Source organism: Nicotiana attenuata, unplaced genomic scaffold (genome assembly GCF_001879085.1).
Source record: "Nicotiana attenuata strain UT unplaced genomic scaffold, NIATTr2, whole genome shotgun sequence".
Taxonomy (NCBI): Eukaryota; Viridiplantae; Streptophyta; class Magnoliopsida; order Solanales; family Solanaceae; genus Nicotiana; species Nicotiana attenuata.
In genome coordinates this window covers 214921-228878 of record NW_017671603.1, presented here as the reverse complement: position 1 = coordinate 228878, position 13958 = coordinate 214921, and the positions used below count along the sequence as shown (strand labels likewise).

Sequence of the window (13958 nt, the reverse complement as noted above, 5' to 3'; positions counted from 1 at the left end):
CTTGGAAATGGCTTATCATTAGAGATTATGGTAGACAGTTCATAATGGTTAATCCATAGTCTTCCCTTTTGTTGAAATCTTGAAATTTTTATAAAATAAATACACCAACATATGCTTAAAAGTCAAAAAAATCATGAATTTTTTTCCTCCACCGACTGCTAAATATGTACCACATGTCTAGGGTCAAAAGCTTTGTTGAAATTCTGGGTATACCACTAATCTATCAACAATTGATTACTTATAAAGTTTTTAAATAAATATTTTATTTAGGGGTACCAACTAAATGTCACGGACCAACTAATTTTCATCTACAATCAACAACTTGGAGATTTAAACAGAAGTATTATGTTGAATGAGCTAGAGATGTCAAAATCAAGACCTAAAACCAAAGAGCTTAAATCCAATTAACAATCTTGAAAAAACCCTTTAGTAATTGATAGTTAGGTGATGAGTAAGCAAAATTTGCTTTGTATGGAGGATTAAGAATTAATCTGGAAATAATTTTAAAAGATAGCGTGTTTAAAATGTAACTACTTTTTTTAATATTATTAACCTACCAGTGTCCCCTTGCTGATGTACAAAGTTAAAATTTTTGACGAGTCTTTTAAAAATTTTGAGTTTCAATAATTTTCTTGTTGTGCATATATCACTTTTAGCTCGCATTAGAAACTATTTACATTCGGTAACCGAAAAAATATTCAAATTTGTATATAACATACAGAATGTATATATATATATATATATATATATACAAAAAATATACATTTTTTCAACTATTATTTTGAGATCGGCTATACAGTGTCATGTTCCCTTCTTTTGATCGGTTGAAAGCCCAAATAAATAGAATCAGTTTGTGTCGGGAGAAATTAAAAAATAGCCAGATTTACAAGTGGTCATTCAAAAATAGCCATAGTTTCAAATGTAATCGAAATTTAGCTACTTTTCATGTAAAGATAAATCTGAACAAAAACACTGTTCAAAATCCGGAAAAATAATCCAGCATAAGTATACTGGAACTCCTGTATAATATACTAGAGTTCTAGTATAATATACCGATCCAGCATAATATGCTGGAACTTTACGCGTGTTGGAGTCCCAACATAATATGCTGGAAGTTCATACACAGGTGCACCGATCTCCAGTATATTATGCTGGAACTTTTCGTGTTGCAGCAAAATAGTGACTATTTTCCAATGAATTTGCAAACGCTGGCTATTTTTGAATAACCTGTCCAAAAACTGACTAGCCCGTGCTATTTTCACGTCTGTGTCCGCTGAGACATGGACTATAACACACTTGCAGTTTTCCTAAATCAAGCTATAATACTCATTGATTTCCTTTTTAGCGTGACTTGGAAAACAATAGTAGCTCTTACTAGTAAATAACTGGACTAGCCCCAATAGAAAATTAGGAACAAGCAGAAAGAAAATATTGGGACAGCTTCTAAATTTTGCTCGTTTCTCCTGGTATAAGAAAAGTTTCAGATGGGGATATGGGGAGTAATTACTTTTGTACCGTAAGATAAAGTGATAAAATTATTCATTTTCTACAGTCTAAATACATATATGGCCCCTTAAACTTGCTCGGATTTCCCGTTTAGACACTTAAACTCAGCCTATCAGATAGGGGTGGGCATTCGGTACTTCGGTTTGGTATTTAAGAATTTCGGTTCGGTATTCGGTTTATCAATTGTGTATACCAAATACCGTACCAAAGTATTTCAGTACGATTCGGTATTTCTTATTTTGTTTCGGTTCGATTTTGAAACGGTTTCGGTTTAAACCAAATATTCACTGTCTCCCCCACTCCATTAACTAATGTAATCCATGTTGTTTGATATTCCACCAAAGATCAATCTTAAGTTCTCTAAGTTGTGTACAGAGAAGAGACGAAATGCAATACACTTTGAGTTTGAGTAGAAGAAGATGAGTCAATGACTGTCGGACTGCAATTTGCTGAGATTCATAGTCGTTAGTGTGTGAAAATGATCCAACTAATGTGTTCTTTAGTCGATGAGTTTCATTCTTGCTTCAAATTGTTAAACTAGGTTGTTTATCTTATGTATCTTATTCTGTGAACGATTTTCGCTCTTTGTGTAATTTATGTTATTTATTTTGAGGCTTTATAGTAAATACTGTAATCTGTATATTTTTCTTTATCGGAGAATTTTTAGTTTGTTCAAGGCAGGCATATTTTTTGGTTTAAGAACTAATACAAGTCAGGAGCAAAGAATGATTGTACCACAAGACTTACAACAATAGCAAGTTGGAATCCGCTATTGTCACTCATGAATGTTTGATCATACAATTAAATATTTCCTATTATGTCTTTTTCGCGCTCATCTCGACCAATACTGTATAGAGAATGGTTGTACTTGTCACTCATGACTAAGCCTAAGGGTAAGGGATTAAGGAATTAGGGGTTTTGGACTTTTAGGGTTTGGGCTTAAGGTTATTGGGCTAAAAAATAAAAATAATGTTGGGCTTGGACTAAACTTTTCGGTATTACGGTATACCGAAATATCAAAAATTCAATACCGTATACCGTACCGAATTACCGAAATACCAAAATTTTTGTACCGAAATACCAAAAAAACCGAAACCGAAGTACCAAATTAATTCGGTTCGGAATTCGGTTTTTCGGATTTTATGTCCACCCCTACTATTAGATATGAACATAGTATTATGTTCAATTGGAACAAGGTTGAGTTCAAGTGTCTAAATAGGAAATCAGGGCAAGTTTAAGGAGCCGTATATGTATTCAGCCTTTTCTAAAACTAATAGTTAGACAAATGCATCCCCATCTTTAAGGCAAAGGGATTCAACTTGCCTTGATCACTGACATTATAAAACTTGTAGTTCCACACCACACCTCATCCTTGTATGTTCAGATTATACACTGATATCTTACAATGGATATGGGATACTTTTCAGCAAGCTTTTCCAAGGATTGAACAGTTAAGTGAATTCATGGTAATGTACTAAAGCTCAGGTCCATTGTGAGTCTTTGATCATGGTCAGTAACTCAGTATCACCAGACGACAATGGCGAGTTATTTGGAAGATTACACAAGTTGTTGGACACATAATGCTCTTATGCAGAAGCGGCAAAACAGTCCCTTCACTGCTTTCGTGAGGTAAATCAAGTCGCAGATTGGTTGACAAGATTTGGTGCAATTGCAGGACAACATTTTACTTGATAGGTTCGCAGTTCCAAGCTTGGAGGGTTCTATTTTCATTCTTACTGGAAGAGTACCATCTGTTCTTCTCAACGCACAAAACATCCTACATTCACGCAAGGTCTGGGGAAGGGCGCACCCCCAAGGGGTGTAATGTAGACAGCCTAGCCTAATGCGTGCATTAGTGGCTGGTTCCACAGTTCGAACCTGTGATTTATAGGTCATACAGAGACAACTTTACCGTTGCTCCAAGGCTCCCCTTCTACCATCTGTTCTTCTTGTTTTGTATGTTCCAGGTGTCAGTAAAATATAACAAAACCTTACTGGTGTAAGGTGTACCAAAAAAATGAAGAAAAATCAACATAGCACAGCAGACAAGATCAATTCAAATACATTATATTCTCAGAGTTAAGATAGCAGCATTCTAGCATCACTTGCCATTACAAAAAAAGTGCATCAATGTTCCCCCGTGAGAAAATATACATTACACAATTAGGCAATTATAACCAGTAGCACCCAATCCTAAATACAAACAAAACAGTTAACTAGCAGTAGTTGGGAAAGGATTATAGCCACTTTGAACCATATCTTCTAAAGGACCAAAGAGTGGTTTAGGGAGATTGTTCCATTCATACCAATCCCAACCATCACATTTCTCAGGTTCAAGTGTTTGAGGATTCTGACTGGGATCAGCAGGGACTGCTCTCATGAATATGCAAACTACGTGCACTTTTTCTGAGATGACATTGTTGGTCACCGTTAGATACTCTGTTTTATCAATATCCAATCCTGTTTCTTCCTTCACCTCCCTCGTTGCACAGTCTTCAAAACTTTCCCCTGACAAATAATGATCAAATAATAAAATTGGCTAAGCATTTAACTGAGGATTTGTAGGGATGGCAATGGGCAGGGCCTTAATGGGGCAGGGCCCGGCAATACTTAAATGGGGCAGGGCAGGGCGTGTCAAAAACACTTTTTTAGAAAAATTAAAATAGGGCAGGGCAGGAATAGGTAAGGAGTTTTGGTTCATTAAAGAGGTCAAAAAGTCATAAAAACTTGAATAGAATCTTGCAAAATGAAAAAAAAAATAAAGTTCACAAAAATGAAGGAGAGTCTAAATAGGGCAGGGCTTAATAGGGCGGGGCAGCATGGCAAAACTTGAAAAATGCTAAATAGGGCAGGGGTCAAAAGCTTAGCAGGTCACAGCTTGCCCTGCCCAATTGCCATCCCTAAGGATTCGCTGCAAGACATCTCTTTTTGGTTTTGACATTGTCAACAGCGTTAAAAATTCATGGAAATGAAGCATGAAAGCAAGAACTGATTAACAAAGGTCTAATCAAGATTAAGCATAAGTAAAAGTTCAAAACCAAGCTGTCTGCTGCTCTTAATAAACTTATAAAATTTATACTACTGTTTGGAAAAAAATTTGACTTGTATGATTGATAGTCAAAATATCCAACCATACTTGTCAAAAGGAAAGAGCAAGTGTGTTTATTTCGAGCAATACTTGATTTCTTTGACAAAGATCTAGCACTACTCGGTTGTATTACAGATTTCTGGATTATATTTCTATCACAGAAAGATAAGAATCGTCTCATCTCAAATCATATATTTGTATTTTAGGTGTCATGCTGAAACAATGTCCAATTTCTGGGGCAACAAAAGAACAAAATCTATTGGCTTTATGTTGTCTATGGTTTTAGACTAGTAAAAACACTTCCACTTCAATTCTGTCTAAATTATAATTCATGAAATTAATTACAAAATCAAACAGGAGAGTACTACCTTTCAAAGGAACAAAGAAAACAAAGAGTAATAACAAGAAGCGACTTGATGGAAAAACTTAAAAGGATTTTTCCGCTTCTTTTGGCCCATCCTTGGAGATTTAGCAAATGGACAATTATGGCTGAGCGCCGGCCATTGCCTGGAGCTCCTACACTGCTTTCAGTGTTGCCACAAACCCCCTATCTGTTGTCACCATCTAAACCATCCTAATGTGAGGCTACCTTATATCCTTCAACAACCACCAATCACCCGTTGCATGCAACTTAAACCAGTGATAACACACAGTCATGAGCCATTGGTGGAGTTTCATGAAAGACAATTTCAAATGGTACAAGCCATCAAGAGCTGCTGGATTTTGATCCTATTCTATTTTGATCATTCAGATCAATGTACCTTTTTATTAAGTTTTGACTTGAGGATGATTTCTTGAAGGTATGTAAAACCTAAGTTGCGCGGACTCTTCGATTTTGGTGCCGCCCCCGCCCCGATATGAGACGGGGACGGGAGCGGGATACGTCCCGGATTCGGTCAACTACTTCGGACACTTTGACCGGAGTCCATCGACAAATTTGGGAGAAAAATTGAGATTTTAATTTCTCAATATCAAAAATAAAATAGATTTAGGAGAATGAAAGAATAATGTCCATCTTGGAGAATTGAAAGATTGAATTCTACAATATTCATGTAAGTTTTTCACAGAATATTTCTCAAAAATTTATAATATTTTTATAGCTCTATTTTTATTAGCCGAATCCCCGCACCCGTATCCATATCCGGATCCGCACCCCCGAATCTTAAAATTTAGATTTTGCCGAATCCGATACTCGGATCCTTCCCCGTATCGGATACCTGCACCCAAGTCCGAGCAGCTTAGTGTAAAACACTCTATGGTTTTATTTTCAATTAGAATCCTCTCTTTTTCCGGTTTGTAATGAATTGCCTCTACTAGCCGCAATTCTCTTAGCAAAAGAGGCAATCTTTTCAGTAGTCTTTGCTGTAAAAAGACCTTTGTTTGTAGATAAAGCTACCATTTCTCATACTAGGCCAGGTGAGTAAAGGGCATGTAGATATGGACTTTGGATTAGCCAACAGAGGCAGAAGGAGCGTAGAAGTAAAAGGTTCAACTTAACCCAGTACTTTTGACATAGAGTATAAACATATATGTAAAAGTAACTAAAAATTTCAAATATAAAACTATGAACCCATGATTTCAGAAGTGCAATGGGTTCAGTAGTAAGAATCTCAAAGTTGAACCCATTAAATGTAAATCATGGATCCACCTCTGGTATTGGGCGTGCACATACAGATAATGATGAGTTGAAGTCCAGGGCCATTGACAGCAAATACAGGTATATACCAAAATTTTGCGAGACTCGTAATTACAGTTCTAATAATGCTAGCAAATCTCAAATTGAACTCAGGAACCTTGTCAAATAGAAATACAAGGAAAAAGATAAGGAAGTGAACAGGACAAGGTGTGCCAAAAAGAGTTTAGGTTCAAAAGTAACAATCTACAGGGCTGTCTAACAAACAACGTGCAGCCTGTTGATTTAGATCCTCTAAACCCTAAAAGTCAATGCAAATAATGAATCAAACCAAGAATAAATATTGCCTCAACTTCGTATTCAGAATTACAAGGCTGATGTGGAATCTAAGTTTAGTCTGCAGCATCAGCTCGGCTATTAGTACTACTCTAGAGGCACAAATTAATCCTATTTCAAAGCTTTTTGAAGCAAGATTTAACCCGAAAGTATGTTTCTTTTATACTATGATGAGCTGCAGGGTAAGAATTTGATAAATTGTATTTCTCATGAAGATTTGTAATATTTTGTGAATAAAAGAACTTTTCTTTCTAAAATACCCTAAAACTACTTCAAAAAGTCAATATTTCACCCAAAAAACATCGTGATTAAAATTTATGGTGATCAGAAAGAAAACAAAATAAATTTAAGTTGCTGTTTGCTCGTGGAACATTTTTCACAATCTTAGAATTTTTTTTTCCTTTCCTCTTCAAAATAAAGGTGATTATTTAAGAAGCTTTTGCAAAAAGCTTTTAATCTTAATCTTATCTTTTTAAACAAAAACCCACAAAAAATTATATATATGCTAAATCGGCTTTCAACTTCAACTTAAAAATAAAGTAAAGATACTATAAATTTAACTGCTCTACGCCTAAAAATGAAGTAGTAATAATAATAATAATAATAATAATAATAATAATAATAATAATAATAATAATAATAATAATAATAATAATAATAATAATAGGTACTAACCGAACTCGAGGTGGCCGCCGGGAAGTGCAAAGGTACTATGGCCGATGGCGGAGAGGCGTTTCCCTAACAGAACTTTACTTCCCTTTAAAAGAAACACCGCTACTCCGACTTTCGGCGTCGGCGTTGCGGTTACTGGCGTTTGCTGAGCACCGTTTTCCATTTTTCGGGTACCGGAATAAATATTACGGGAAGCTTTAAAATGTGTGGGGAGTATTTATAATTTTGAAAAGTTTGGAAGTGGGTCCCGCTACTTTTGGATACCCGCCAACTTTTTGAAGAAGATATACGGTCATACAGTCAAAATAGCCGGGCTAGTCAGTTTTTGGATTGATCATCCAAAAATAGCCAGCGTTTCTTAAGTCATTGAAAAATAATCATTATTTTACTGGTCCAGCATAATATAATGAAATTCGGTGCACCTGTGTATGAACTTCCAGCATATTATGCTGGACCGGTATACTTTGCTGGTTCCAGTATAATATACTGGAGTTCCAATATATTATGATGGAGTATTTTCCGAATTTTGAACAGTATTTTCGTTCAGATTTATCTTTACAAGAAAAGTAGCTAAATTTTGATGACTTTTGAAACGTTGGCTATTTTTGAATGACCACTTGTAAATTTGACTATATTTGAATTTCTCCCGTCATACGCGGACGCCAAGAAATGTAATGTAGGCCCAATTGTAATAATAAGAAGGGGTTTTCCTATGCACTATATGAAACCTTATTATCAAAATTGTCCCAATTTTAGATATTATCCACCCTAAATAAGTTTTGCTTATAATTTATATACAATTTATTATTAGTGCCTTAAATTAGGGGATTAAATTACACTATTTTCCTTTTTTTTTTCTCTCCTCTTCTCTTTCCCTATTTTCTGTCGCGTCTCTCCAGTTACTATCTATTATTAGTGTCTTAAATTAGGGGATTTAGTTAGGACCTTTTCCTTTTTTTCTCTCTTCTCATATTCCCTAATTCATTCATACATTTTTAAAAGTGTTAAACAAGTGAATACACCAAAACTCATCATCGAACCAGCCTAAGAAACAAGAAATCAAAAAATTCTTTTAGCTAACGTCCAGATCTATAAGGTCCCAGTCGAGTGGCCCGCGCTTTTTCTGTTTGTTCCTATTTGATCAGAGCTAAAGAACTTTGTGCTTGATTATGCTAGTACAGGCTTTATCCTTCAAGGGTACCTTCGACACTAACTTTTTCAAGACTGAAGGATGCAACATCAATGCCTGCTTCATGAGATCTGTTGCAGAAGCTTTTAAATTTTCTGTCTTTATATCTTTAGCATGTTCCTCATTTTCCTTTTGATAAGTATTAGTTGGATATTTTGACTATCACTCTTATATTGATCGGAGAACGGCATAGTAACGGCACACGACAAGAGAATATGAGTAATTTGGAAATAACCACAAAGAATTATCACTCTTATATTGATCAGAGAACTGTTCAAGCCATGTATACTCCTCCGGTCTTAAAGAATAGTATTCAATGCAAAACAAGACTTCATTGGATCGTCTGAATCTAGTAGAAGCAATATAAACGAAAAATAAATTTTATAAAACTAATTATATGATGGAGTATATAACTTATCTATGACTTTCATACATCATTTTCATTCCTATAACTACAAGTAAATTATAATGGATATTTTTGTAACTATAAAATCATCTCATTAAAATTAAAACAAGTAATCTAAAAGTTAATTCAATCTTCCTTCTTATAAATATTGTTAAGTATGAGGCGAAATACATAGATCGCCCCTTACCAATTTTCATCTAGCCCCCAACTATGCCTAGTACTTACTTTGTCCAGAGTCAGACTTACGCTATACCGAGAGAGGTTACCGGTGTTAGGATATACTATAAACCATGGGTATTGTTATAGTATTCTTTATGGAACAATTGTTTATTTATTTATTCAATTCAATACAGTTTTATTTTAATAGATCATGTATTTTTTTGTGTGTTCGTTGCTTATATAGTAGATGATTGAGTGTATAGAGTTTAGCTTATACACGGAAGATTAAATCATCGGTTCTTATAAGTCATGAAGTTTATGTTCACAACCTAATGATGGAATTGGATAAGCCATCGGAATGGTTGTAGCACAAGATTAAATATAATTTATCTTGATTATGGGAATGATCTAATTCCAACTTCTTGTGCTAGTACATTTTGTATGTATTGAACGGATCAAGTAGAGATATGTATTTTATACTGACTTAATAAAATAATTTCTCTAGTCCATTCAATGTACTTATACTTTTAATCTTGATATAATTATTATTAGTTGTGTATATCATTTATTGTTTTGATTTATTAAAAGACGAGATTCTTTCGTGGGTCAATATGCCTGGTAAGTTGGACAATAATGATATACATTGGCGAAGTAATAATTAGTTGATAGAATCCATGTCTCGTTTTTTTTTTGAGATTGATGATACTCCTTTATGAAAGCTTATAAGTTTTCATGTATAAACCCGGCCGGTGAATTTTGTATCCGATACATGAAATAAATTAAGTGAAAGCCTAAAGAAAGTAATCAATAAATTAAATTGTCAGTAATTTAATTTGATTGGTTAGTATCTCAATCTTAGCATGGGGAGTTAAATAAGGTTTTATGGAAGAATTTCGAAATTGAACTAAGGAGCGCAATTACGAATTTTTAGTGTAATAATTCGTAATTTATTATGGTAGAAATTAATTTCAAAATTTCGAAATTAATTTCATAATAGGAAGCCTTGTTAATTAAATTCTGTGGTCCCTACTGTGCCTGAATAATAGGAAATAAAGAAAACCTTTCCTTAGTGGAAGAAGAAAATCTAACAGGTTTTGGAAAAGTGTTTTGACCTAAAAAACGTAGCTATATATACATGATATATAGCTGGCCATTTTTTGCACTAAAAATAACACGTTTTTCTTCCTTGAATTCCGCCCACCCGAAGTTCTCTATTTCCGGTTTTTATTTGGGTAACACAGTAGAAGACTGTGGAAGGTTGCTGAGGTCTTGCAATTCTGGAACTGAGAAGGATATCGATTTGCTTTGTTCATGCTTCAAGAGGTAATTCGTATAATTTCCGCATGTACTAATTGTTTAATTTACACGTGAATAAGATACTGTAATTCCTTCCGCTGCGATATATATTCCATCAACTGGCACTGGTAAAGTTAGGTAAATATTTCATGTATATATGTTTAAAAAATAATGATATATACCCCGACCTGTTGACTTTATCGTCTTTCACATGCATGAAATGGAAAAGGCATGCAATAAGAAAGTGAATAAAACCATTCAATATATACACAAGAAATCAAGTAGCGCAGATCTCGATTTGTCGACAGACGACCACAGCTCAAGTCTTCCTTACTTTTGTTATAAACTCAGCTCCTTTTTCTCAATGATTTGGCAGAATAGCCTAAATGGCACCTGTACTTCACCCATCTTGTCATGCCGGTCTCCAAAGTTAGACATTTGCCAACTGAACACTTATACTCATTCAAAACGTGAATAATAAACGCTTATCCAACGTAGCTGCCAGTGCGTGTATGACAATCGCATACACGTAGGACGCCACGTCAATAATTAGAAGACCACGTAGGCTCCAAGTCACACAACATGGCCAAATAGGATTAAAAATCGGCCCAAGATTATTTAACCCCCAAACCCACATTTGCCCCAGTGAGTGTCTCCTCTCTTCTCTTCTGTGATTTCTCTGATGAGGTTATTCTTCACTTTCCGACTTCAGTTCTTTCTCGATTACCAAACTGGCTGATAAAGACTCCCCAAACTTGCTGAAAATTACTCCCACTAAGAGACAACATTCTCAAGCTTGTCAAATTACCCAAAAACTGTGGAATCAAACCAGAAAACCTATTCCCACCAAGGTCAAGTATCCACAATGAAGCAAGATTCATTATACTCTCAGGAACTTCACCAGTTAAGCTATTGTTAGCCAATCTAAACTCAATGATCCTAATAGCATGAGGAGCATTGACAGATGACCCATTACAGAAAAATGATGCAGGGACCACCCCAGATAGTTGATTTCGCGACAGCGAAATTACTTGTAAACTAGAAAGTGAACCAATTGTAGCGGGGATTAATCCCTGCAGATTATTATCACCAGTGCTTAAGTGTATTAATGAGGATATGTGGGCTTGAAATTGATTCGGGATGTTGTTAGAGATTACCTAGACCTGGAAACTTTGCACATTATAGCCGCGACAATTTTCTAATGGAGGTTTGAATTGGAATGGCGGCAGTAGCTTATTTGTTGGAGGAGAAGCAGAAAAAATCGACTTTTAAAACAAAAGGATATGGCAAAAATTGATGGGCAACGAAGAATCACAGGAAAATAAAATTCTATTTTTTCACTGTTGAAGCTAACAAACAAAGAAGGAGGCATCAGATTTGCTAAATTTAACTTTTATATTGTTCAACAATGGAGAATAAGGTAGAAAGAAGAAGATGGTTGTTAAATAGGCTAATTTATTACCTTTAGGGCTTTTTTAAATATCTTCACGCCCCTTACAAGCGTGTGAATCACGCACTGAAGCCACATATGACACATAGGATAAGCCACGTTGGACAAGCATTTATTATTCACGTTTTGAATGAGTATAAGTGTTCAGTTGACAAATGTCTAACTTTGGGGACCGGCATGACAAAGTGGGCGAAGTACAGGTGCCATTTAGGCTATTCTGTCCAATGATTTTAATGTTCATTTTATAGTACAGTACTACCCCTTTCCCCACATTCCCAACCAAAAAATAAGAAAAATAGCAAACTGAATACCATTATCTGCTACTGATATACTCCATTTTTTAAGAAAGAATTCCATCTTTTCTTATCCCTTTCTTTTTATATTTCTTAGAGCTATTCTATACTGATGTGACATTAGCTAAAATCACAGCAGCATAGCTTTTGCTAAGTCGCATATGGTAACTGGATTGGCACTGGGCTTAAGTTTTCTACCTAATCGAAGTAAGTTACTGTACATTATTAATTGCAGTATCTTCTTTCTTCTGCTGATAAAGAGAAAATTAACTTGTTAATTCTTCAATGTAATACAAATTACAGCTATAGATGTGTGCCAACTGCAAAGTGATCGATTAGTTGAAAAATCATGTTTTCTATTAGGTGTTTGTCTAGATTTTCTTACCATAATTGGTTTTACTATTTCATGAAGGAAAGGACAATATATTTATCATAATTGAGTTTTTCTTTTCCTAGAAGGAAAATATAATTCTTCCATATTTGGCTAGTTCCTTTTCTTGTAGGAAAAAGTTTGGAGTTCTATAAATTGAAGATCCGTACTTCTCATTCAGTAGCATCCACAATGTAGCCACATGGGGTTTGAGAGTCGTGTTTAGGGGGAGAACTTTACGGGACAAGTGTTAGTTTGTCAGTTGTGTTTTCCTCTTCGTGAGTTTGTTCTCTCGATATTTTGTACTCTCCTTTATTATAGTGGATTGCTCATCTCCGCGCCGTGGATGTAGGTCAGTTGACCGAACCACGTTAAATGTTTGCATCTCTTTTGATATATTTCTCTTTTGTTGTCGGACTTATCATCTTTCAAGGTTTGCTTTGCTATATTCCGCATGACACCTGATTTTTTTGGTCCTAACACATTCAACCATAGCAAATGTTCAATTGGATCATATCTTTGTAAAGAATTAATCAATTTAGGCGTCATTATACCTCAATGTACAGATTCGAAGTCCACCTTGAATATTCATAGCTTCCAAAAGCATTTCATCAACCATTGGTAGGAGCGGAACTAGCGGGGGTTCAAATGAATTCCTCCTTCTTCCTTTAGTACCCCCTAGGATATTCCTTATGTCAAGTTACTTTTGCTCCAATCTCGTGTGGCTGCTGTTTTACTGTTGTTTGCATGTTTTTGTTGTGATGGCATGTTGTACTTAACCATTACTGCTCCTGAATTACTCAATCCAATGTAAACATTAATGAAACAGCTTCCTTTTTGTTGCATGTATAACACTGTGTTCCTCTGGCTTCTCTTTTCTGTCATGTTGTGTGCATATATGTGGCATGAGCTAGCTGTGTTAGACTTCTTTATGCTTATTACCTGTGTGTGCTCTTCGTTCTACTAGCTGTTCTTTTTAATGATGCCAAAAGGAGAAAAATAGATGGGATTGGGTTGAGAAGATTAAGGGGGAACTATGCATGTGATAGATGGTCTCTAAGTTTGGGTTGAGAAGATTAAGGGGGAACTATGCATGTGATAGATGGTCTCTAAGTTTGGCGATCTAAGATTAAGGGGGAACTGGGGAACTGCTGACGTCTCATCTGGATTAATATTCTGATCTAAACAAATGCTTTTCATCTCTAAGTTTGTCATCATCAAAAAGGGGAAAATTGATGGGTTTTCAATGTCTTAGCCTTATACTTCTTATGTTTTGATGATCTAACAAACTTGTTATGAAGAACCAGATAGAGAACCTTGTCCCATAGGATACACATCTCATGTGAAATACTCTCGAAGTCAGAAAATCAGCGAATGGATCAACGACCATAGGGAGGAACAGAACAGGGACCCGATGCGTTGGTCCTTTAGGGTTCTCCGACAAAAAGCACAAGTCAGTGACTGTACGCATTCAATATAAAGAGAAACACAACAGGGACCTGCTCCCTTGGGGTTCTCTGACAAAAGTACAGGTCAAGTGCACAGCTGGAACGTAGCAGA

General features: G+C 35.4%; 1 protein-coding gene across 1 annotated transcript; it reads right to left on the bottom strand.

The window, feature by feature from the left end:
* Nucleotides 1-3552: 3552 nt before the first annotated feature.
* LOC109209231 (nudix hydrolase 1) lies at nt 3553-7504 on the bottom strand. The gene is made up of 2 exons (XM_019372459.1): nt 7239-7504; nt 3553-4014 (listed from the first exon to the last, which is right to left on the bottom strand). The coding sequence occupies exons 1-2, from the start codon at nt 7396-7398 to the stop codon at nt 3719-3721; spliced, it is 456 nt and encodes a 151-aa protein (XP_019228004.1). The 5' UTR covers nt 7399-7504; the 3' UTR covers nt 3553-3718.
* Between the last annotated feature and the right edge of the window lie 6454 nt (nt 7505-13958).